At 42.4% G+C, this 25873-nt stretch overlaps 2 protein-coding genes across 2 annotated transcripts; one reads left to right on the top strand and one right to left on the bottom strand.

The window, feature by feature from the left end:
- Positions 1-901: 901 nt before the first annotated feature.
- Positions 902-7613, top strand: LOC106604669 (uncharacterized). Its single transcript, XM_014199555.2, has 5 exons — positions 902-2538; positions 2679-2821; positions 3968-4433; positions 5909-6247; positions 6429-7613. Exons 1-5 carry the CDS (start codon positions 1627-1629, stop codon positions 6675-6677), a joined length of 2109 nt encoding a protein of 702 aa, XP_014055030.2. The 5' UTR covers positions 902-1626; the 3' UTR covers positions 6678-7613.
- An 885-nt stretch (positions 7614-8498) lies between these two features.
- p2rx3a (purinergic receptor P2X, ligand-gated ion channel, 3a) lies at positions 8499-23591 on the bottom strand. Its single transcript, XM_014199846.2, has 12 exons — positions 23251-23591; positions 22931-23066; positions 21637-21708; positions 21174-21243; positions 20810-20900; positions 20621-20698; positions 14843-14984; positions 14206-14342; positions 13928-14021; positions 13777-13842; positions 10161-10238; positions 8499-9929 (listed from the first exon to the last, which is right to left on the bottom strand). Exons 1-12 carry the CDS (start codon positions 23379-23381, stop codon positions 9813-9815), a joined length of 1212 nt encoding a protein of 403 aa, XP_014055321.1. The 5' UTR covers positions 23382-23591; the 3' UTR covers positions 8499-9812.
- Between the last annotated feature and the right edge of the window lie 2282 nt (positions 23592-25873).

Raw genomic sequence — 25873 nt, 5'->3', positions numbered from 1 at the left:
TTAAGGGCTTTATTACAGACAGAAATACTCCTCAGTTTCATCAGCTGTCTGGGTGGCTGGTCTCAGACGATCCCGTGCAGGTGAAGAAGCCAGATGTGGAGGTCCTGGGCTGGCATGGTTACACATTGTCTGTGATTATGAGGCCGGTTGGGGGTACTGCCATATTGTCTAAAACGACATTAGATGCGGCTTACGGTAGAGAAATTAACATTAAATTATCTGGCAACAGCTCTGGGTGACATTCCTGCATTCAGAATACCAATTGTACGCTCCTTCAAAACTTGAGACATCTGTGTTATTGTATTGTGTAACAAAACTACACATTTTAGAGTGGCCTTTTTTTATACCCAGCACAAGGTGCACCTGTGTAATGATCATGCTGTTTAAACAGCTTCTTGATATGCCACACCTATCAGGTGGATAGATTATCTTGGTAAAGGAGAAATGCTCACTAACAGGGATGTAAAAACATTTGTGGCCAAAACATTTTGAGAAATACTACTTTTGTGCTTATGGAACATTTCTGGGATCTTGTATATCAGCTTATGAAACATGGGACCAGCACTTTACATGTTGCATTTATGTTTTTGTTCAGTGTAGATTCCTTAATAACATATAAAAACACTTGTTTGCAGAGAAGATCTCAAAGATGTTCAAAATCTGCTTCAACATGATCAAATGTCTGCTAGAAGAACAAAAAGGATTTTGTAAATGTATCACAGATATATCTTCGTGTGGAACAGTAGAAGCAATGTCTTTCGTAATTTGAGGCTAACTCCTTTTGCTGAGACAAAAATGCCCCAAAGAAAACCTCCTGACCACACTGTTCAGAGAAAGAGGGCATGTGCCAGCGTACACATGTGACAGAGAGACAGAATGAGAGAGAGAAAGAGAAAGAAAGATAGACAAAAGCGAGCCAGATTGAGTCACTGTCACTTGTGGAGGAAAGTGCTATAGAGTAGTTAGACCAGCCTCACTGGTCTGGGTGCATTTATCTGTCTGTAAGGCCTGTTGAATGTTATTCCCCGGCTTCTCCTCCTAGTGATGACATGATCACTCCCCAATTGAAAGAAGGACAACTTTTCCACCACGAAAATAGACACGCGTGACTTCTAGAGATAGAGAGAAACAAACAGGAGAGTGAGAGAATTTGATAGAGGAAGAGAGAGAGAGAGAGAGAGAGAGAGTGTAAGAGAGACAGAAGAGTTTGAGCGGGTTTTAGCGTTGCTGTTTTTTGACACTGCTGAGTCTACAGAGCGATGTTGCAACTTTTCTGACAACCCATGGAGGACTGGAGTGACCATGCAACAGACAGAGGAAATAAGGGGGAAGAATATGTCAACAATCCATCTGGAAAAACTGGTGAAGTATGACAATGGAGAACAACCGGAATGAAAAAGAGAACAATCCTAACATGCTTCCTAACAAGACAAGAGACGTCAGGGCACACGCCTGAAACTGAACTAAGACTGAGGACAAACACAAGGAATATTCCAGATTGTTTTCTGTAATTCAATCTCAATAGCCATTGGTCTGTCTAATCCATAATCCATATACAGCATATCATATGTATGTACTGTATGTTTGTTTGTATATACCATCATTGGTCTAACCCAGGGGGTCTGAATGTCTCAGCCTAGCCCCTCCGTTGACACCCAGACTCTGCTTCAGTCCATGCTCCAGAGACTGAGGCTCCAGCCTGGCTCAGAGACCCAGCACGGCAGGCAGGACCAGGCCCCCCACGGCCCCACCACAGCTGCCCAGGGCCAGGGGGAGGATGGGGGGAGACCTTGGGCTAACGTCATTGGCGATGGGGCTCTGGTGTCTCCGGCTGATGATGTCAGAGCGGCTCAGGGAAAAGGGGGATGTGAGAAGGCCAGGGAGCGTGAGATGAGGAGGTTGGACTCCAGGGAGGAGTTTGGGATACCGGTGTGGGACTGTAATTTTGGGGGATCCAGTCGGAAAGGGAAAGGGGAGGAAGGAAGGAAGCAACCCACTGGCAGTCTCCCCAAGTTGGACAGGGGACAGATGGTGTCATCCCCTTCGGCTGCTCAGGGTTCCCCTATCCTCGCCCCCTCACAGGACGCAGGCAGTGTAAGAGGTGACCCAGGGGGGTCAGTGGGGGCTCTGCCAACAGTGATGACCTTCACAGGAACTCAAACCGGGAACGAGGGCCATATTGACGCATCACCTCTCAGTAACTCATCTCTAAGCTCCAAGACCAAGGGTGCTCAGAACCATGACCGGTCGGTTCTAATGACGTCAAACTCTGACTTTATCCCATTTGACACGGGGTCTCAAATGGAGAGGTGGTGTACTTTGGGGAATGGGGGGTCAGAGGTTCCGGGACATGGAGATGTCATGAAGATTATATCACCTGGTCAAGGTGTAGCAGAAAACATCTCGTCAACTAAGTCGATGAAGAGATTTACACAGAGGATAAAGGAGAAATGGAGGGACAGGCAGGGGAGTTTAGGGAAGAAAAGGAAAGCGGAGGATGGAGTGAGAGAAGAGTGGAAAGATGCAAAACAAGTTAAAGTAAGTACAGTAGCGTTTACTTTGACTCATTTTATTTATTTGATGATGCAGACTGTTTCATTAGCAAATACAAGTAACATCTTTGTTAGCTAACTGTCTAGCATTACACTCGAACATTCAATATACTTTTCATTCAACAGTTTCAGCTGTCAACCAGAGATGATAACGTCACTAAGATGTCCAATAAAGAAGGCGATACGACCACTCAGTCACCAATCAGAAAGGGCCAGGGGGAAGCCCCTCCCACTCTGTCAGAAGACAGCGGTACAGAGGGTCAGTTCAGGTCAGTTCAAAACAAACAGAAAATCAAACAGCTGTCAGTGTAGCGATCAGCGTTGGTACTGTATGTGTTAGCGGCCATGGTTTGCTTAACTGATATATTTGTGGTTGTTCAGGCTCTGTGCATATGGCTAACTCATTACCCAAGGAAGTACATTTTAACTACTGTCTCGTGATTTGTTGTGCATTGGTTCAAATGTAATATGTGTACCAGTTTACCTATAGTTACGGCATGGAGTATTTCCTAGTCAAGTCAGGTGGTCATGAAAACCTTTTCGCCTTAATTATACACTATAGAACAGCGGGGACTGTGAAGAGACACTCGTACAGGCACAGACACACAGACACATGATAAGACACACACTCCACACACACGTACAGGCACAGACACACATACACATGATAAGACACACACTCTACACACACGTACAGGCACAGACACACATACACATGATAAGACACACACTCTACACACACGTTCAGGCACAGACACACATACACATGATAAGACACACACTCTACACACACGTACAGACACACATACACATGATAAGACACACACTACACACATGTTCAGGCACACATACACATGATAAGACACACACTCTACACACACGTACAGACACACATACACATGATAAGACACACACTACACACATGTTCAGGCACACATACACATGATAAGACACACACTCTACACACACGTACACATGAAGTGATCCTTAGTAAATACAAATACAAATTCAGGGCCAGGAGATTCTTCTGGCTATGTGATCTAACTAGGAATAACACCTTGCTCAAGATATTACCAACCTATTGTATGATTTCACATCTGAGTAAGTTCTGTGTGCTATTGGTATATGCAAGGGGAGGTAGTCATAGCTGAGACATTAGTCAGGGTGAAACTGGGCACTGACAGCTTTGAGGTGTCGGACACACCCTAGTCACTGACAGTTACTGTCAATTACCCGCTTGTTAACGTGCTCTCACTCTCGCTCACGCTCTCTCTCTCTCTCTCACACTCACACACACACACAGGAAGTTCTCAGTTCCTGTTTTAGTGAGTATTGAGTAAGACAGTGGTGCTTTGTTAGATAGTTATATACATGTTTGATATATCTAATCTAGTATTCCTTATTTGTCATGACAGATCCCCAAGTTCCTTTGAGTTCGGCCTTGGGTCCTTTAGCTTGTTGGAGGAGATCCTCACAGGTCAGGAGTGGGCCAGGTTTCTAAACCCATCACAAGTAAACACCTTAGCCAATCAAACACCAGCTGAAGAGGTCACCAATCAATTTGAGATCAGCAAGAGCCGCCCACAAGATCATGAGAGCAGCCGATCAACTATGACCTTGGACGGAGTCAGCCAATCAGGAAATGTGAACAGTCAGTGGGACTTCAGACAAAGTGAATTGGACCAAAGTTATGATAGAAGCGCTGATGTTTCTTCCTCTGTCAATATGAATATCACAGAACCAAGCCTTGTCCAAGAACAGAACAGTAAATGTGAACTCATCCAATCAGCACCAAAGGAATACGGTCATGTCCAATCACAAACCAGTTCTGATGAAGTGAGGCCAAATCATATACCTGTGTTAGAGTTCTCCTCCATTAAGGTAAGATTTCACTCAAACATTATTGTGTAGTTTATTGTTTTTAGTCCAAGCCTAACCTGGACTAAAAAGTAATTCTCCACTGAGTTTGCAGTTTAGTCCAGGACTAGGTTTAATCTGTGACCAGGAAATCGCCCCTATAGGCCTTAATTTAAACCCTATCACTAACCTTTTGTGTAAACCTAAATGAACTAATCCTGATGAACTAAAAGTCTATGCCGTTGGGGGGGGGGGGTCACACCAAGGATCATTTAGCTATTTAATTTGGAATTTTAGGACCCCTGTAGGTATAAAAAATATATATACATTTATTTTGATAACATATTGAATTTGTCCTTTACTACTGTACTATAGCCCATAGAAACGCATTGAATAACAAAAGACAGTCAAAAAATAAATCATAAGGAATAATTCTTGAAGTGTCTGTCTGTAACGGTTGTCGTCGGGAATAGAGGACCAAAACACAGCAGGAATGTGGATGCTCATCTTGATATTTATTTTAAATAACGAGAACACCAAAAACAACAAAACGAAACGCACGAACAACAAAACAGTCTTGTCAGGCCTACACAGGCAAAACAAGAAACAATCTCCCACAAACACTACACCAAACAATTACCCATATATAGGACTCTCAATCAGAGGCAACGAGAAACACCTGCCTCCAATTGAGAGTCCAGCACCCAAACCTAAACATAGAAAACCTAAACTAGACAGAATGCAGAAATACAACCTAGAACATACTAACCTAGAACATACACCCAAAACCCAGGAACACATAAATCAAACACCCCTCTACAACACATACAAAACCCCCACCATACAAAACAAACATCCCTCTGCCGCGTCCTGACCAAAATACTAAACAACTACTCTCTCTGCTGGTCAGGACGTGACACTGTCGTATATCTAGGAGATATAAGATATTATAAACAAGATTTTGGAAACATACTTAACCCCTTTTTTTGTTGGCACAAAACTACCTCCATACTTTTATTGATTGTTTAAACCGGTACTGGGTTATCTTCAGACGAGTCCCGTGACACTTGTGGGGGTTGTAGAACAAAACGGAGAACACCAACGTGTTAGTGAGAATCTTATCTTTCCATAGAGAGTAGCCCAAACGGTTCAGACACTACAGACAGAAGTTGGCACATCGGCGGTAGTGACTTCAGATGAGTCCAGTGGGGCCAAACCAGACGCTACAGATATTTTAGTGAAAGACCAATTTTCGGGATGTCTCATGGTCTGACAAACACTACTGTAGTTTGGCCACCTTCCACCGCAGATGCAGAAGGTCAACATAGGCGGATGCGGTGGATTGACATAGTCCATGCAAAAATAAACATCTCTCTATCTTAAACTGATGGATTTTGATGGGGATTTATTTATTACGCCACATATATTGATACATGTGTGCGTCAATAGTAGACTATTAAGGATTAAAGTTGATAATAGTGTACCTTGTTGTTCCACAGCCAGTGGAGGTCTTGGACAGCTCTGCCCTGAAGAGCAGGGTCTACATGAACAGAAAAAGAGAGCACCAGCCACAGGAGAGGGAAGAAGGGAGAGGAGGTTTAAAAGGAGAGGGGGGAGAGAGACAAGAAGACAACTCAGTCCCATCTGATAGGGAAGAGGGGGACAACTTCATGATGCCTGTCTACCCCCTGAAATCCTCCCTTTCCCCTCTCCCTCTCCCTCCATCCTCCCCCTCTTCCTCCTCCACCTCACATCCCCTTGTCACCCGAAGTATACTGCGACACTCAGTGTTTCAAGATTCAGAGTCCTCACTATCAATGGAAACAGTGACCAAAAAGGTTTGTTCAGATTTTACTCTCATTTGTCTGTCCCACACTGTCAGCATTTGGACAACTGTAAACTGAAAAATCACTTGGGGCATTCACCCAACCCTTCTCTCTGTCTCTCTGTCTCTCTGTCTCTCTGTCTCTCTCTCTCTCTCTCTCTCTCTCTCTCTCTCTCTTTCTCTCTCTTTCTCAGAGGAGGATGTCAAAATCTCGTCATGTGCGGTTCTCTGAGGAGGTAGTTACCATGCCGCCCAGCCTCCTGATCCAGCAGTATTCTGATTCAGAGGAGGATTGTGGGACCGACGAGGACTCCACGCTAGATGAGAATGCAGTGATCAAGGAGGAAGTTAAAGTTGTGCCGATGATTCCACAGCCCGCTGCTGCTCTCCCCGCCTGGATATTAGCTCTGAGGAGGAAGACAAAGAAGAAACACAGACACTGAACAATAACAGGCTCATCCTTGTCTACCCTTATTTAACCAAGAAATGACCTTGAGAATCTCCTTTGCAAGAGAGACTTGGCAAGATAGTAAAAGGACTATGTAATTACTTTTCTGTCTTTTTTTCATTCAACTCAAATGTTTGATACTGAGATATTAGTGCTTTCCACGGGGAAGGGAAGAGGAAAGGAAACGAGATTACTTCGATCAATCTACAAGCCAACACACAAAAATAAACTCATGTCATTACATGATCGTTATGTTTACGTATGAAAGTGTTCTAAGTCCATTAGCATGGAATGTCAGGAGACAATAGTTATAATGGGCCATTTCTCTCTCTCTCCCTCGCTCCTCATCAGTCCTTATTAACAGTGGTGTAAGACCATTAAGAAGCTATATTGCTGATCTATTAGTGTTGTGATGGGTCCTTGGTGAGAGGAGGAGTGCCCAGGTTGTGTGTGTGTGTGTGTGTGTGTGTGTGTGTGTGTGTGTGTGTGTGTGTGTGTGTGTGTGTGTGTGTGTGTGTGTGTGTGTGTGTGTGTGTGTGTGTGTGTGTGTGTGTGTGTGTGTGTGTCCGTGCATATTTGGTGTGAATTGCAATAGTCGGATACAGAAAAACACAATGCAGCAGTCACGACTCAGTCAAGTCCGATAATTGTATAATTCCTGGTTACCTTTGTTTTCCACCAGGTTCCAGGATCAGTATAGGACCACGTCATCTTTTCTCATACCCCCCATTGTTATAGTACATCACAAATGGAGCAAGATAGAGATGGAGAAAGGGATGAGGCCGGATAACTGTAACATATAAACTACAGAGTATGTACAAAGGTAATGCGGCCAGGGCAAAGCTTTTATTTGGGCAAAGCTTTTATAGACTCTGTAACAACTATAATACTGAGAGTAACAGTTTATAAAGTTATTTTAAGCTACAATAGTTTGTTTTTACTAATGTATTCATCCCACCCTACAGAGATAGTTTGCCCCCAAAGATCAGAACACATTTTAAAAACACATTTTAAAAGTTACTCAGAGAATCAATTGTTACCTTCACCCCAGTGGCAACACGTCATTCAGGGCAAGTGGGGCAGAGCCCCCTCTGTTTTGAGCCCCACATTTTTAGCAATAAATAAATAAAACATGTATATATTTTTAAATTGTGGGGGGGCTTGCCATTTTGCATGTTATTTTGGCATTAATATGTGTCACATATCAGTTTGCAAACTATGTAAAAAAATATATATATATATCATTGAGTTAATAAAGCCGCATACACACATGGTCTTTTTTTGTGTTCTTGAGTAAGTCAGCTTCAAAATGCAGGTGTTTCAGCCTAGCTCAGTGCTTTCTGTGGTGGTGGGGCGAGCCAGCAAAAAATAGGAGCATTGCGCCGTGATTGGTTCAGTGTTCTGTCACTCATGGGGACACTACGTCACAGGCCAAGTTTATGTCCTTAGTAAGGGTAGACATCCAAAATGTCAGCCCTTTGGGTCCTGCCATAGAGTTATATTACAAGTGCCCTTCCAAGAAGGCTCAAGGTCATTGGCTACAGATAAAATGACGTCAAATCACGTTATATGTACAGTAGCTATGATTAGACTGATCATGTCAACATCTTACTTCCAATGTCTTAGCTAGCAGTCATCATCACGAATCAAGTCTACAATCTACTGGCAAATGCTTTTTAATCCTTGTCATATGAAGACAAATAATGAAGAGAAATTATAGATAAAACGTATCGTGCTCATCGGCCATTGGACATAAAGATTACACAACAAGTTGGAAATTGCAAATTCAACAATGAGTTGTTTGGAAGGAATCAGTGGCTAACTGCAAGCATTGCAATGCAACCAGTAGCCTGCTATTCAATGGAGTGGCTGTGAGTTCCCACCATAAATCCAGAGAATGCCAGACTTTGATGACAAAGTTTGATGACAAAAATGCCACGCCACCTTCATGTTTAAGTGAGCACATCACAAGCCAAGGTGAGATCAAAAATGTCTTGTATGCTGCTGCATAAATTATGTAATACGCAAGGGAGATATGTATACTATAGCTAAGGAAGTAATACTAAGTGTATGTTGTGTTGTAAGCTGTTAGTAGCCCATGTTCCTCACCCTAATAATTTGGTCTATTTTCACCTCTAATTTCGCTTAACATTACTGTTCTGACTCGATGGTGCTGCACATGTAGCCTATAACCTGTTTTTGAGAAATGTCATCATCTAATATTGTAAGAGGTTTCATTGTCTGCTTATATGCCCCCTTCATTTATCCTACGGTTCTGACTTGGTGTACAGGGCAAATACTGTAAGAGCAGCCCATGTTCTGCATTCTGTCGCTGTACATTTCAAAAGTGCTGAACACATAGTTATATTGACTACGTCCGTTGCCGCTCACTCATTAATGTCTTAATCGAAATTACGGAATGCCTCTTATCCGCTCGTCGTTCCCTTATACCATAGTTTGGACATCTTAATTGTCAGTAGATACCACATTTGTTTTATCAGCTATGTTTTTTTTAAAAGCAGTAAACAAGGCTGAATTAATAGTTTCGTTGCCAGACAAGGCTCCGCTGATAGCCAGGTGTAGTGGTGGTAAGGATTCACTCCATTGTGCTGGAAAGAAAGCTCTGCTGTTGGGGCTCTGCTGTTGGGACAGCTTTATGTAGGCCCTAACAGTTTGTGGGCACCGCTTGTCGCCGTAATAGTGTAATTAATGTATTGTTTAGTGTTGTGTTGTGTAGTGTCTTTGCTGGCATGCATCTAAAAACAATTTGGGGAGTTTGCCCCATCAAGATTTACATGCTAAAATCTCCACTGCTTCACCCACACGAACATGGAACATATCAACAGCTGCTGATAAACTAAGGAAGTGTGGGAGGATCCTCCTCTCTTCCGTTGGGTTGATGTGGACTGTCACTCAAAGCTTCTTCTTCTTCTTCTTCTTCTTCTTCTTCTTCTCCTTCTTCGGTATAATGGCGGTCCCCAAACAAACGTTTAAGGTGCACGCCGCCACCTACTGTGCTGGAGTGTGCCATCAATCATGGTTTGCCTAATTCTGTACTACTAGAAAAAAAATTAAAAATGAAATAAAAATAAATCCCCATTAACTTCTAACAAACCCTGCCTCAAATCACTCAAAGCTGCTGGTCCAGGCAGAGGGAGACAGTTCCCGAGTCGTCTGAAATCTTCTCCTCTGGTTGGATTGACAGCTGGCTGCAAGAGAGTAATATCTGTAACTGTGACTCAGAGACCTAGGGAGAGGAACAGAGAGAGAGACGATGGGGTAGAGGAACAGAGGGAGAGGAAGAGAGGGAGAGAAGATGGGGTAGAGGAACAGAGGGAGAGGAAGAGAGGGAGAGAAGATGGGGTAGAGAGAAAGAGAGAATAAGACAGAGTGGAGATGCTCTTCACCTCTCTCTCCCACAAACAAACGACGCATAACACAAAACAATATACTTTTATCTGAGTAATTAAAAAAGTACCATCTCAAATTTCTTGGCTTTGTATTGGTCTGCCCCCTTCAGGAAGTTCAGAAGAATGATATCACAGAGGACCGTACCCTGCAGCCAGTCAGAACGAAGAGTTATACAAGTTGATCTAACAAATTGTGAAATACAGTGAGCTCCAAAAATATTGGGACAGTGACACATTTTGTTGTTGTTTTGGCTCTGTACTCCAGCACTTTGAAATGACACAATGAATATGAGGAAAATGGTGCAGACTGTCAGCTTGAATTTGAGGGTATTTTCATCCATATCAAGTGGACCCTTTAAAAATTACAGCACTTTTTGTGTATAGTCCCCACATTTTATGGGGACCAAAGGTATTAGGCCAAATTCACTTATGTGTATTAAAGTAGTCAATAGTTTAGTAGTTGGTCCCATATTCCTAGCACGCAAATATTACATCAAGCTTGTGACTCTACAAACATGTTGGATGCATTTGTTATTGTTGTGTTTCAGATTATTTTCTGCCCAATAGAAATTAATGTGAAATAATGTATTGTGTCATTTTGGAGACACTTTTACTGTAAATAAGAATATAATATGTTTCAAAACACTTCTACATTAATATGGATGCTACTATGATTATGGATATTCCTGACTGAATCGTAAATAATGATGAGAGAGAAAGTTACAGATGGGACCAAATACTAAACTTTTGACTACTTTAATACACTTATATAAGCAAATTTGACCCAATACCTTTGGTACCCTAAAATAGATGGAAAAGAAAGTTGGTTGCTATTTATGTCACACATGCAGCTAACAAAAATATATGGAAATGTCTGCTCTATTCAAAATTATAACCAACTAATTGCAGCATTAACACAAAAATTGAAGAGGCAAGTGGAAGGGGGACAAGGTAAGGAACCTGCATTAAAGACCAAAATTGGTTAAAGAAAATTGTGATAAATAAAAAAGTATACCAGTTTCATTTAAGGACCAAAAATATACAGCTGTGCCATACAGGTTGCAAAATAGTCGGGAAGAGATTTTCGATTAATTGATTCCATGACACATGGTTTATGAACTGATACACAAAACGACGCCAGATTCAAAACTTTTTCAATTGAAATTATTAAACAAAATTATTGTAACCAAAATGATGTTATACAGTATCTATAAGGGATACAACCATCCCAGCTCTGCAGATTTTGCTGTGAAGAGACAGAATCATTAGCTCACTTGTTTTGGTACAGCCCATAGTTTTGGTACTGCCCAGATTATGTACAGTAGCTTGTTTTTGGTTGCAGGTTCAGGAATGGCTTAAGAATTACAACATTTACCTGGAGCTAACTCTGCAAATAGCACTGCTGGGTGATTTCAAAAGTCATAGTCAATTGATCAATAATACAATGCTCTTAGCAAAACATTTTATCTTTAATTTACAATCGGTAGAAACTATGAGAATAGAAAGGTTCAGATACTTTTGTGAAACATTACAGCACAGTTAAAAAATATATGGCAGCTAGAAATCAAAACTGGATGGTCTTCAGAGATAGATGGGAGGGGTTGAGGGTACTGTAGCTGAAGAATGGGCAAGTCGAAAATCACCATCCTAACCGTGAAGCATGGTGGTGGCAGCATCATGTTGAGGGGGTGGTTTGCTGCAGGAGGGACTGGTGCACTTCACAAAATAGATGGCATCATGGAAGGAAAATTATGTGGATATACTGAAGCAACATCTCAAGACATCAGTCAGGAAGTTAAAGCTTGGTCGCAAATGGGTCTTCCAAATGGACAAGATAACTAATGTAAAATATACTGTGTCCGTAAAATGTATATAGTATGTACAGTTGAAGTCGGAAGTTTACATACACTTAGGTTGGAATAATTAAAACTCGTTTTTCAACCACTCCACAAATTTCTTGTTAACAAACTATAGTTTTGGCAAGTCGGTTAGGACATCTACTTTGTGCATGACACAAGTAATTTTTCCAACAATTGTTTACAGACAGAATATTTCACTTATAATTCACTGTATCACAATTCCAGTGGGTCAGAACATTACATACACTAAGTTGACTGTGCCTTGAAACAGCTTGGAAATTCCAGAAAATGATGTCATGGCTTTAGAAGCTTTTGATAGGCTAATTGACATCATTTGAGTCAATTGGAGGTGTACCTGTGGATGTATTTCAAGGCCTACCTTCAAATTCAGTGCCTCTTTGCTTGACATCATGGGAAAATCAAAAGAAATCAGCCAAGACCTCAGAAAATAAATTGGAGACCTCCACAAGTCTGGTTCATCCTTGGGAGCAATTTCCAAATGCCTGAAGGTACCACGTTCATCTGTACAAACAATAGTACGCAATAGTACGCAGTAGAGTTAGGGGGAAATAATAAAGAAGGAAAATCAAATATATATTTACCCAAATATAATTAACCTAAAATGACATACCCAAATCTAATTGCCTGTAGCTCAGGACCTGAAGCAAGGATATGCATATTCGTAATACCATTTGAAAGGAAACACTTTGAAGTTTGTGGAAATGTGAAATGAATGTAGGAGAATATAACACATTAGATGTGGTAAAAGATAATACATAGAAAAAAAACATGAATATTTTTTTTTCTTTTTTCCCCCATTATCTTTGAAATGCAAGAGAAAGGTCACAATGTATTGTTCCAGGTTAGGCGCAATTTCGATTTTGGCCACTAGATGAAACATTTTAGACTGATTCAATGAACCATTGCATTTCTGTTCAAAATGTTGTATCAAGACTGCCCAAATATGCTCACTCCTCACTTAATAGCATGGTATTCTTTCACTGTAATAGCTACTGTAAATTGGACAGTGCAGTGAAATTAACAAGAATTTTATCTTTTTGCCCTTATCAGATGTCTATGTCCTGGGAAATTTTCTTGTCACTTACAACCTCATGCTAATCACATTAGACTACGTTAGCTCAACTGTCCCGTGGGGGGGACACCGATCCCGTAGAGGTTAAAATCAATTTGCTGGGTCTCCCGAGTGCCGCAGCAGTTTAAGGCGTCTCTACAGACCCGGGTTCGATCCCAGACTATGTCACAGCTGGCCGTGACTGGGAGACCCATGAGGTAGCGCACAATTGGCCCAGCGTCGTCTGGCTTAGGAGAAGGTTTGACAGGCCGAGATTTCCTTGTCCCATCACGCTCTAGCGACTCCTGTGGCGGGCCGGGGCGCATGCATGCTGACACGGTCGCCAGGTGTACTGTGTTTCCCCCAACACGTTGGTGAGGCTGGTTAAGCGGGCATTGTGTCAAGAAGCAGTGCGGCTTGGCTGGGTCATGTTTCGGATGACGCACAGCTCTCGACCTTCGCCTCTCCCGAGTCCGTGTGGGAGTTGCAGTGATGGGACAAGACTGTAACTACCAATTGTATACCACGAAATTGGGAAGAAAAAAGTGGTAAAAAAGTATTCACTTTAAGATCATAGTCATTGTATAATTTAAAATTCAAAGTGCTGCTGCAGTACAGAGCCAAAACAACAAAACATTTGGCACTGTCCCAATACTTTTGGAGCTTACTGTATTTGCTTTTAATGGTGGTAACATTCAAAACGTATTGCATGGCCTCCTTTTAACGCATACAGTCTGAGTACAGAAGCCTTACCAGTCCCACAGAGGTAAAGGCTGCCACTACGTTGATCAGAGTAGGAACTGTGTTGAACTTCCCTGCCTGAAAGAACAGAGACAGATGAATCCCAAATGACACACAGATAACAGGTACGAAAGCACACACACACACCCTAATCCACACTCACGAGGCCAGTGACCAGGATGTCAAAGCGGATGGCGTAGGCCTTGTGGAGAGTGCGGAACTCCGTCCCATTCTCATTTTTGTAATATTTGGCAAATCTGTGGAGGGAGATAGAGGAGGAGACAGTGTCAATGAACCCAGCTTTACAACGAGGAAGAGGGGGGTAAGGAAAATGGAGAGGAGAAAAAGGTGGTGGAAAATGACCTGACAGAAGAAAGGGAGAAGGAGGAAGAAAGAGGGGGGTTCCCTTGAACGACACTAAACTGAAAAGGGTTTCAGTACCTGAAGTTGTAACCCTTAGCGATGCCGTTCTTCTGAAACACAGCATCAAGTCGCGTAAAGGAGTAGTGTGGTTCACATCTCTCTTCTGACTCATCCAGATTGCACTGCCATTCAATGTTGATCGCAATCTCTCCACCCTGATAGAGGGAGATAGAGGGAGGGAAGAGAAGGGGGGATAAGTGAGGAGAGGGAAGATAAAATGTAGGGAGAAGCATGTGGGACTGGAGATATATAAAATGGAGAGAGAGAGAGAGAGAGAGAGAGAGAGAGAGAGAGAGAGAGAGAAGAGAGATAGATAGATAGATAGATAGATAGATAGATAGATAGATAGATAGATAGATAGATAGATAGATAGATAGATAGATAGATAGATAGATAGATAGATAGATAGATAGATAGATAGATAGATAGATAGATAGATAGATAGATAGATAGATAGATAGATAGATAGATAGATAGATAGATAGATAGATAGATAGATAGATAGATAGATAGATAGATAGATAGATAGATAGATAGATAGATAGATAGATAGATAGATAGATAGATAGATAGATAGATAGATAGAGGAAAGAAAGATGGAGACTCTCGGGGGAGAGAGATGGAGAGGTGGAAGAAGGGAGGAGATAGGTCTCACTGTCTGAGCGATGGTGGAGAAGTTCTGTCCTGTGTAGCGCAGCACTTCTCCCACCTTGAAGATGGGACAGTGGCGGTTGTGCTCCGGGTCATACGTACAGCTCCTGATATAAGTCGCATTCAGGGATGATGGGAAGTTCCCTCTGTGGGAGAGAGAGGGAAGGTAAAAACGCGAGCGATAGAGCCAAATCCCCTTCAGCAGAAAAGAGAGGGCAACGAGTTGACAGGAAAGCCCTAAAATGTGCAAATGTGCTGAGGGAGCGGGTCAGGGCACTAAGAGATGACCTCGTCATGGAGGAGATGACAGCCAAGGCTTGTATTAAAATCAAATGTTATTAAATGAATGACACAGATAGACAACTCAAGGTTAAAACACAGGTTAAAATACTTGCACTGGGTGTACTAAATGGCTCTTTCCATGACATATACTGATGTCACCTGTTAAATCCACTTCAATCACTGTAGATGAAGGGGTGCAGACAGGTTAAATAATGTTTTTTAAGCCTTGAGACAATTGAAACATGGATTAAGGATATTTAAGTACCTTTGAACGGGGTATGGTAGTAGGTGCCAGGCGCACCGGTTTAAGTGTGCCAAGAACTGCAATGATACTGGATTTTTCATGCTCAACAGTTTCCTGTGTGTATCAAGAATGGTCCACCACCCAAAGGACATCCAGCCAACTTGACACAACTGTGGGAAGCATTGGAGTCAACATGGGCCAGCATCCCTGTGGAACGCTTTGGACACCTTGTAGTACATGCCACGACAAATTGAGTCTGTTCTGAATATATATTAGGAAGGTGTTCTTAATGTTTTGTACACTAAATGTACATAATAATATACTAATATGACATGTAACATCGATGAAACAAAGTTAATAATGTAACAATGAAACAATGAAAAAATCGAAAGAAAAATAATAATGATAGCCTGATTTAAATATTAATTAAGAATGATTCCATATAATATCTATTGTTTACAGGAAACTCATTCTACAAATATAGATGAGTTTGGGTGGGAAAAGGACTGGAATGGAGAAATATATTTTTGTCATGGGCAAAGAAACTCAAAAGGGGTGACTATACCAATTAATACACATTTTGATCCGATTGTGGAAACTGTGCAAACAGATCAACAAGGAAGATAGATTATTTAAAATAATCTATTGGACCAAAAACAGATCAGGCTAATTAATCTATATGGGCCAAATAATGATGATCCATACTTTTCGAAAAAGTATATAATATTCTATTGAGCTCACAAGCAATGAAAGAATCTCTTATTATAGTGTGAGATTATAATACGGTTTTAAGTACCTCAATGGATCGTAAAGGAAATCACACTACAAACTATCACCCTCAAGCACTTAAGGAGATCACAAAGATCATGGATACATTAGAACTTGTGGATATTTGGAGGTTGAAAAACCCTGACCTGGTGAGATATACATGGAGGATGCTTAATCAAGCGAGCAGTCTTGATTACTTCCTAGTCTCGTTCTTGCTGGCATCAAAAGTACAAAAAAGTATTAATAGGAGACAGAATGCGATCGGACCACCATCTAATTGGTCTCCATTTAACTCTGACAGCAATTCCACGTGGACGGGGATATTGGAAATTTAATCAAAGCCTATTGGGTGACAATTTGTTCTTAACTAAGACAAAAGAATTCATAATTTACTTTTTTTGTACAACATAGGTACAGCAGATCCCCGTTATTGTATGGGACACTTTGAAATGTATTTTTAGAGGCCATTCAATACAATACTCATCATTAAATTAAAAGCAGTTTAGGTCAAAAGAGATTAGACTAATAAAGGAAATAGAGAAAGTAACAGTGCAGGTAGATGGTAACAGAAACTGTACTATAGAGGCACAAAATAGGTTAGAGGAAAAACAAAAAGAAATGGAGGTACTTATTCAAGAACCATCAATTTAGGTCTATATAGCATTTGCAAAGTCATCAACAGCTATTGTTCCAATTCAACCCAGAATTCAACTATACTGAACAAAAATAAAATGCAACAATTTCAACAATTTTACTGAGTTACAGTTCATATACGGCCCCGTAGAGCATGGAAATTGCAACGCCAGCGGTGTGGGTTCGATTCCCACAGGGGACCAGTACAAATGAAAACGTATGCACTCACTACTGAAGTCACTCTGGATAAGAGTGTCTGATAAAAGTGTCTAACAGTGTCTGATAAGAGTGTCTGATAAGAGTGTCTGAGAAGAGTGTCTGATAAGAGTGTCTGATAAGAGTGTCTAAGAGTGTCTGATAAGAGTGTCTAAGAGTGTGATAAAATTGGCTAAGAGTGTCTGATAAAATTGGCTAAGAGTGTCTGAGAAATAATATTTTTGTGCGTATGGAACATTTCTGGGATCGTTTATTTCAGCTCATGAAACATGGGACCAACACTTTACATGTTGCATTTCTATTTGGTTCAGTATAAAAATAGACAATACATATAGGCCTAGGCTTTTAAGCTCCCTTTGACCCTTTGACTTTTTCCACAATTTGTTACGTTACAGCCTTATTCTAAAATTAATTAAATAAATGCTCCAATCTACACACAATACCCCATAATGACAAAGCAAAAACAGGTTTTTAGGAATTTTTGCAAATGTATTACAAATAAAAACTGAAATACCTAGTTTACTTAAGTATTCAGACCCTTTGCTATGAGACTTGAAATTGAGCTCAGGTGCATCCTATTTCCATTGATCATCCTTGAGATGTTACTACAACTTGATTGGAGTCCACGTGTGGTAAATTCAATTGATTGGACATGATTTGGAACGGCACACATCTGTCTATATAAGGTCCCACAGTTGACAGTGCATGTCAGAGCAAAAACTAAGCCATAAGATCAAAGGAATTGTCCGTAGAGCTCAGAGACAGGAATGTGTCGAGGCACAGATCTGGGGAAGGGTACCAAAACATTTCTGCAGCATTACAGATCCCCAAGAACACAGTGGCCTCCATCATTCTTAAATGGAAGAAGAGCTTGCCCCCCAGCCAAACTGAGCAATAGGAGAAGAAGGGCCTTGGTCAGGGAGGTGACCAAGAACCCGATGGTCACTCTGACAGAACTCCAGAGTTCCTCTGTGGAGATGGGAGAACCTTTCAGAAGGACAACCATCTCTGCAGCACTCCACCAATCAGGCCGTTATGGTAGAGTGGCCAGACGGAAGCCACTCCTCAGTAAAAGGCACATGACAGCCCGCTTGGAGTTTGCCAAGAGGCACCTAAAGGACTCTCAGACCATGAGAAACAAGATTCTCTGGTCTGATGATACCAAGATTGAACTCTTTGGCCTGAATGCCAAGCGTCACATCTGGAGGAAACCTGGCACCATCCCTACGGTGAAGCATGGTAGTGGCAGCATCATGCAGTGGGGATGTTTTTCAGCGGCAGGGACTGGAAGACTTGTCAGGATCGAGGGAAAGATTAATGGAGCAAAGTACATAGAGATCCTTGATGAAAACCTGCTCCAGAGCCCTCAGGACCTCAGACTGGGGCGAAGGTTCACCTTCCTACAGGACAATGGGAGAAACTCCCCAAATACAGGTGTGCCAAGCTTGCAGCATCATACCCAAGAAGACTTGAGGCTGTAATCGCTGCCAAAGGTGCTTCAACAAAGTACTGAGTAAAGGGTCTGAATACTTGTGTAAATGTGTAATTTCAGCTGTACATTTTTTAAACATTTAACAAACAGTTTTTTAATTTCTTTTGAATCTTAAAGTTAAGGCTATCTTTCAAATGAATGGTACATTCAACCTTAAAATTAGTAACACATCCATGGCCACATGTTGAGCTTTCTGTAACTATAAAATGTCTTCTTATGTAATCATATAAAGCGTGCATGTTATACAATGCATAGATCATCGCAGGTGTGTGGAGATCTTCACAATTGTTGTAATTGTCACGCCCTGATCTGTTTCACCTGTCTTTGTGATTGTCTCCACTCACCTCCAGGTGTCACCTGTTTTCCTCAGTAGTCCCTGGGTACTTATTCCTGTGTTCCCTGCTTGTCTGTTGCCAGTTCGTCTTGTTTGTCAAGTCAACGAGTGTGTTTTTCCCATTCTCCTGCTTTTTCCTTCTCTCTGTTTTGCTATTCCTTCCGGCTGTGACCGTTGCCTGTCTGGACTCTGAACCCGCCTGCCTGATCATCCTGCCTGCCCTGACCTCGAGCCTGTCTGCCACTCTGTACCTCCTGGACTTTGACCTGGTTTTGATCTTTTGCCTGTCCACGACCATTCTCTTGCCTGCCCCTTGGATTATAATAAATATCAGAGACTCAAACCATCTGTCTCCCTTGTCTGCATCTGGGTCTCGCCTTGTGCTCTTAAAATAATAATCTGTGCAGAATCTCAAATGGTATTGATCACTTGCTCCATGTATTTTTTATGTAATCCCAACCGCAATCCAGGTCATTTGGTTCTGGTATTAGATGCACAGTGATAACACATTAATATGTTGTATAAATAAACAAAATATCTGACATTGTATTCCCATTTGAACTTTGCTGTGCTTATAAATGGTTGAAAGTTCAGTGATAGCGCGTTTAGATGACAACTAAACCAAAAATCAGACATTGTTTTTCCATTGGAATTAGGTTGTGTTTTAGATGGTTGAAAGCATTGTGATAACACACTGGAAATTCAACTAACTTTTGGCTGTCTTTTTGAGTCGGTGAATATAGGTTGTAATCTCATTGATCAACGTCTCAACCAAATATTACCCAATTATAAAATTGTGAAATGATGTGGTGTGCCCAGTGGGTTGTGGATAATATGGTGTTGGCTACAAACGTGTCAACTGAGCTTTTTCTCTTCTTGAACGCATTTGTCTTATGTTGTGGTTTGTTGAGAATTCTTTTTTGAATGTGTGCTTTGGTGGGAGGCTTTGGTGATAAGTGAATTGACTTTGCTAGATTTAGTTGGGTGGCACCGGCCCGATTCTCCACGGAGAGCGCTCAGCTCTGTTTTGTAAGTGATGTGGTCATGATTTATTCCCTTATCTATTCAGTTGTGGGGGGTTGGATTCAGACACATGCTCTGCTGTGCAATAGACAGTTTCATTTGAGTTGAGTAGGTTCTCTCTCCCTCCTCTCTGTCCCTCTTCCCCTTAAGGTGAATATCAAGTGATCTGGAGCAGTGCTCGCAATAGTCTTCTATTTTCAATTCACAATTCTAAACTTGGCAAAAAGGGACCAATATCAAATAAGGAACATGTCACTCTCTCTCCCTCAGCTCACAGGCCTGCTCCGGCCCATGTCAAACACGTATACATACTGCTTATGAGCCCACTAGCAAGCAACACAGGGTGCGGCGGTGCTGGATCGAGGTCAGCGATTTTCTCCAAGATGTCTTGCTTAGCTGTCCATAGTCATGAAACAGTTTTTTTTCCCCTTCAGTTTTTATTAGGCACAATCTTGTGTTAACTTATTTTGTTACAACGCCCCTCTCGTTTTCTCTCTCTCACACACCTGTTGTAATTATGCAGTACAAAGAAATATGTGCGCTGTTCACAACAGGCTTTTTTTTGCAAACAGCCATGAGTTAAATTAACTGAGGCTGCAGTGATACTGTTAACCAATCGTGTCCTATGCTCTGGGTACTCATCACGTTAGGAATTTTGATTTTATTGTTAGTCTCACTACTCAAAACAACTTCCCGCGGATATGGGTGAGACCTGCTGAAAGTACTCAAGCACAACTTCATAAAGGTCTGCCCATTACAGCCCCAGAAATGGGAGGTGTGTGGGACTCACCTGGTAACGTTGAACATAGGGAAGCGGATACTATTCTTGATGAAGATGGTGAAGTTTTCCACTTCCATCATTGGTTGCCTGAGAAAGGGGGAGGGAGAGAATATATATATATATATATACAGTACCAGTCAAAGGTTTGGACACACATACTCATTCAAGGGTTTTTCTATAATGAGAGAAAGGTCTTACATGTTGACTTTGTCGTCCTCTGCAAGGCACCAACCCTCCATCTCACAGCGTCGTCCTCTAGAGGAGTTCACACAGGCACCAGTTATTATTCCTGGGGGAAGATAGAGAGTGAGAGTGAGTAAGGGAGGGAGAGAGAGAAGGAGAGAGAGACAGAGAAATAGAGAAAGAGAGTGAGAGAGAGTAAGGGAGGGAGAGAAGGAGAGAGAGAAAAAGAGACAGAGAAAGAGAGAGAGTGAGTGAGAGAGAGAGAGAGAGAGAGAGAGAGAGAGAGAGAGAGAGAGAGAGAGAGAGAGAGGGAGAAAGAAACAATGGAGTCTCAGCACGGGAATGATGGAGAAAAGAAGAAGAGAGGAGAGGGACTCACCGTTTCCAGTGGAGCTCCCCAAATACTTGTCGCACTCTTCATCCGTGTTACACTTGTACTTGCTTCCACTCTGAACACAGACAGTACAGATACGCACATAGATGCAGGCCTGATACATACACAGGCAGTAGCATTGCCCTATGATCAGAAACTCTGTCACCACCCAATATTAAATGCCTTGGCTTTTGTCAGTGGTAATGGCCGGGACTTCATAGAGTAAGTACACTGTATTGTTATAAACATGGTATAGGTGCAGTGATTCCCAACTCCAGTCCTCGAGTAACCCCAACAGCACCTTTTTGTTGAAGCCCCAGACAACAACACCTGATTCAACTTGTCAAGGGCTTGATGATGAGTTGACAAGTAGAATCAGGTATACTTGTCCGTGGCTACAACAAAAGCCACTGGTATAGAGTGCTGGAGCAGGTAGGTACATGGTACATGTATACTGGACTGGACTCACCTCCGGGCAGAATCCTTGGAACTGGTTCTCTGTGATGATGAGCTTGGTGATGATGCAGAACACTGCGGCACCCTGTCAGATCATATTCAAACCAACAGTTTAGCCGAAACATCGTCAAGGCAACATATCAGGCCTACTGCTAAAAATCATCACAAAGCCTCAACCAATGCATGAGTCCGTCATTATTTAACCCGTTTGTTGGGCTACTGCTAAACTAACGTAGTAGCTATACATCATGAGCCACTCAGCCACTTCTTCCACCCAACCAAAAGACTTTTCCATCATCACCTCACACAAAACACTTCCCTTTAAGTGTTTAAAATGACCACCACTAAGTGCTCAATCACTTTATACCAAGTATCAAAAGACTGTTCGGGTATGTTTCAACTGAGTGAACTCTGCCTACATATTGAGATCATTTAATCAAAAGTTGAATCAATATTTTGTATATTACACAGTATACACAGTTACCCTCCCCTACTTATTTATTTGGACAGTGAAGCAAAAACTTTTGATTTGGCTTTATACTCCAGAATTTTGGTTTTGGGATAAAATATTTTATATGAGGCAACAGTCCTGAATGACACCTTTTACTTGATGGTATTTTCATTTAATTTAGAAATGAAAGCATTTTGTGTATCTAGTCCCCCATTTGAAGGTGTCATAATTATTTGGAAAAATTCACTTATAATGTATTAAAGGGATACTTCACCCAAATTACAAAATTACATTGGTTTCCTTACCCCGTAAGCAGTCTATGGACAAGACATGACAGCAATTCATGCTTTGGTTTAGTTTCCTTGGCACTGTTTCCACATGCTAACGTTTTAGCATTTGTGGTACAAATCCCATTCAAGTCATGGGACCAATATTACAATTTTTTGTGCATTATTTATCATTAATTTCTATTGTACACAATATAATCCAAAAACGTTTGACTACTTTAATACACTATAAGTGAACTTGTCCAAATACTTATGACAGCTTCAAATGGGGGGACTAGATACATAAAGTGCTTTAATTTCTAAACAGTAGAACAGATATGTATGAAAACACCCTCAAATAAAAGGTGGCATTCTGTACTAATGCCTTATATAAAACAGTTGATCTCAAATCCAAAATGAGTATAGAGCCAAATAAAAAATTGTTGCTTTACTGTCCAAATTAATACGCAGGGGAGTGTACAATATACAGGTTGTGTACAGTTACTAAGTATGGTTGCGCTGCAGTATAACCTTAGTGTTGTGTCAGATTAGGGTCAAGGGTTAGGGGTCATGGTCAGGGTGTCACAGACCTGTGTAGGGGCGACATAGTCCGCCACATCCATCACACGGTTGTTATGGTAACCGAAGCCCTTCACCTTGGTCATGACAGAAGACTCGATGCCCGAGTCTCTCACCTGGTACGCCTTTTCGTGTAAAAAGACCCAACTAAACGACAACAGAAAGAGAGATAGATGGAGGCGAAGATTGTGGAGAAGGACAGGGAGAGGGATGGGTAATGAAGGAGGATTATTAACAAGCGTTCTAGAATGTTGGAGAGAGGAAAGGAAATGAAGAAGAGAGGTCAACATGATCACACACACACACAGAGGCAAAAACAGGTTGTACAGACCATAGGAAGTAGATGATGATGAGTAGTTGTACGACGCGGTTGATGATTCCAACAGACCAGCTCTTCACCACCACCGACTTGGTCGTCTCGTAGGTGAAGAAATCCGTAATAAAGGCCCATATCTTAGGCATCCTGAGAGTTGGGTTGTGTGTATGTGTGCATGTGTCTATATGAGAGACAGCTACAGTGATAAATGTATTTTGCCTCAGTTCCTTTAGAAGTATGTGAGTGAGAGCCTTTAGTTACCACACAATGCTGCTGATAAGACTTTTCGCATAAATTCCCTGTGTCCTCTCTTTCTTCGTTTCACCCTATCTGTGACTCTAGCTCTGTAATGAGCATTCCGTAGGTCACCCTGTTCCCCTCCCTCCCTGCCTCTCTCTCTTTTTCTCACACATTGGGTAATGGTCATATTGTACCTCCCCCTTTCTCTGAACAAAGAGAAAAAAGGAAAACAACTCTTTGGCTTTTTATTTCTCTATTCCTCCATCACATACTCTCCCTCTCCTCATCATAACAGTTCTCTGCTCTGACTCCTGAACAAACAAAAGTCTCTAAACACAAAACACCTTTAAATCCAATTTAACACCATACAAGCCAACAACAGAACAACATGTGAACAGTACTCTGCAGAACATAACAACGTAGACAGTACTCTGTAGAACAAAACAACATGTGAACAGTACTCTGCAGAACAGAACAGCGTGTGGACAATACTCTGCAAAACAGAACAACATGTTGACAATACTCTGCAGAACAGAACGTGGACAGTACTCTGCAAAACAGAACAACACATGGACAGTACTCTGCAGAACAGAACATGTGGACAGTACTCTGCAGAACAGAACAACGTAGACAATACTCTGCAGAACAGAACAGCGTGTGGGCAGTACTCTGCAGAACAGAACAACGTAGACAATACTCTGCAGAACAGAACAACATGTGGACAGTACTCTGCAGAACAGAACAACATGTGGACAGTACTCTGCAGAACAGAACAACGTGTGGACAGTACTCTGCCTAACAGAACAACGTAGACAATACTCTGCAGATGTCACACCCTGATCTGTTTCACCTGTCTTTGTGCTTGTCTCCACCCCATCCAGGTGTTGCCCATCTTCCCCATTATCCCCAGTGTATTTATACCTGTGTTCTCTGTTTGTCTCTTGCTAGTTCATTTTGTTCGTCAAGCCTACTAGCATTGTTCCCCTTGCTCCTGTCTGTTTCTAGTTCCTGTTTTCTAGTTTTCCCGGTTTTGACCATTCTGCCCACCCTGAGCCTGAGCCTGCCTGCCATTCTGTACCTTGTCATATCACACTGGATTATTGATCTCTGCCTGCCTGTCTTGTTTGTTAATTCAACCAGCGTTTTTCTCAGCTCCTGCTTTTCCCCAGTCTCACTTTTTCTCGCCTTCCTGGTTTTGACCCTTGCCTGTCCGGACTCTGAGCCCGCCTGCCTGACCACGCTGCCTTTCCCTGACCCTGAGCCTGCCTGCCGTCCTGTACTGTTGTCCCTTCTCTGGATTACCGACCTCTGCCTGACCTGACCCTGGGCCTGCCTGCCGTCCTGTACCTTTGCCCCACTACTCTGGATTATCGACCCCTGCCTGCCTTGACCTGTCGTTTGCCTGCCCCTGTTGCTGTAATAAACATTGTTACTTCAACACAGTCTGCACTTTGGTCTTACCTGAAACGTTATAGATCTGGATTACCGACCTCTGCCTGCCCTTGAGCTGTTGTTTTGCCTGTCCCCTGTTCTAGTAATTAACTTTTGTTACTTCGACACTGTCCGCATCTGGGTCTTCACTAAAATGTGATAGTACGAACTGGCCATGACTGACCGAGCAGACACAGACCAGCTCCGCAACGCCACCTCCTCCCAAGGAGTCACCATTGGACGACACAAGGAGTTGCTTCGTGGTCTTATGGAAGAGTTCCAGACCTTGACCGAATCCCATGACTGAGCGTTGAACACATTGCTGGAGCAATTCCGCGGGTTGTCTGTTAGGCATCGTGCCTGGCAACGACACTCAGCTAGGGAATAGGGAAGCAGGTTCATGAGGCGCAGCTTTCCCAGCCGAACCCCAGGGGAGGGGGCCAGATAACCAGATGTTTGTTCCTGACGCAGTCCGCTCCTCAGTCCTGGAGTGGGCCCACTACTCCAGGCTTGCCTGCCACCCGGGCTCCCGTCGGACCCTGACCTTGGTGCGACAACGCTTTTGTTGGCCTACCATGGTTCCTGACGTCTCCATGTTCGTCGCCGCATGCATGATCTGTGAGCAGAACAAGACTCCTTGGCAAGCTCCGACTGGTCTCCTTTAATCTCTGCCTGTCCCTCACTGTCCCTGGTCTCACATATCCTTAGACTTTGTCACGGGTCTCCCCCCCATCTGATGACAACACCGCCATCCTGACAATAGTGGACCGGTTTTCCAAAGCCGCCCACTTCATTCCTTTCTCCGAGCTACCCTCTGCCAAAGAGACAGCCCAGCTCATGATGCAGCACGTCTTCCGGATCCATGGACTCCCAGTGGACATGGTCTCCGACCGGGGTCCTCAGTTCTCGTCCCAGTTCTGGAAGGCGTTCTGCACACTCATTGGGTCGTTGGCCAGCCTGTCCTCCT

The sequence above is a fragment of the Salmo salar genome, chromosome ssa05 (assembly GCF_905237065.1).
Source record: "Salmo salar chromosome ssa05, Ssal_v3.1, whole genome shotgun sequence".
NCBI lineage: Eukaryota > Metazoa > Chordata > Actinopteri > Salmoniformes > Salmonidae > Salmo > Salmo salar.
Note: the sequence above shows the minus strand (reverse complement) of the source record. Positions and strands in the feature narration are given on the sequence as shown.

Excerpts from the sequence above, each read along its gene's own strand:
- LOC106604669 (XM_014199555.2), top strand. The coding sequence starts at position 1,627 with ATGTCTCAGCCTAGCCCCTCCGTTGACACCCAGACTCTGCTTCAGTCC. Across the intron at positions 2,822-3,967 it reads GGTACAGAGGGTCAGTTCAG|ATCCCCAAGTTCCTTTGAGT; the intron begins GTCAGTTCAAAA and ends TTGTCATGACAG. Across the intron at positions 4,434-5,908 it reads TAGAGTTCTCCTCCATTAAG|CCAGTGGAGGTCTTGGACAG; the intron begins GTAAGATTTCAC and ends GTTGTTCCACAG.
- p2rx3a (XM_014199846.2), bottom strand. The coding sequence starts at position 23,381 with ATGCCTAAGATATGGGCCTTTATTACGGATTTCTTCACCTACGAGACG. Across the intron at positions 21,244-21,636 it reads TCCAAGGATTCTGCCCGGAG|AGTGGAAGCAAGTACAAGTG; the intron begins GTGAGTCCAGTC and ends GTCTGTGTTCAG. Across the intron at positions 9,930-10,160 it reads AAGCCAAGAAATTTGAGATG|GTCTCTGAGTCACAGTTACA; the intron begins GTACTTTTTTAA and ends TCCTCTCCCTAG.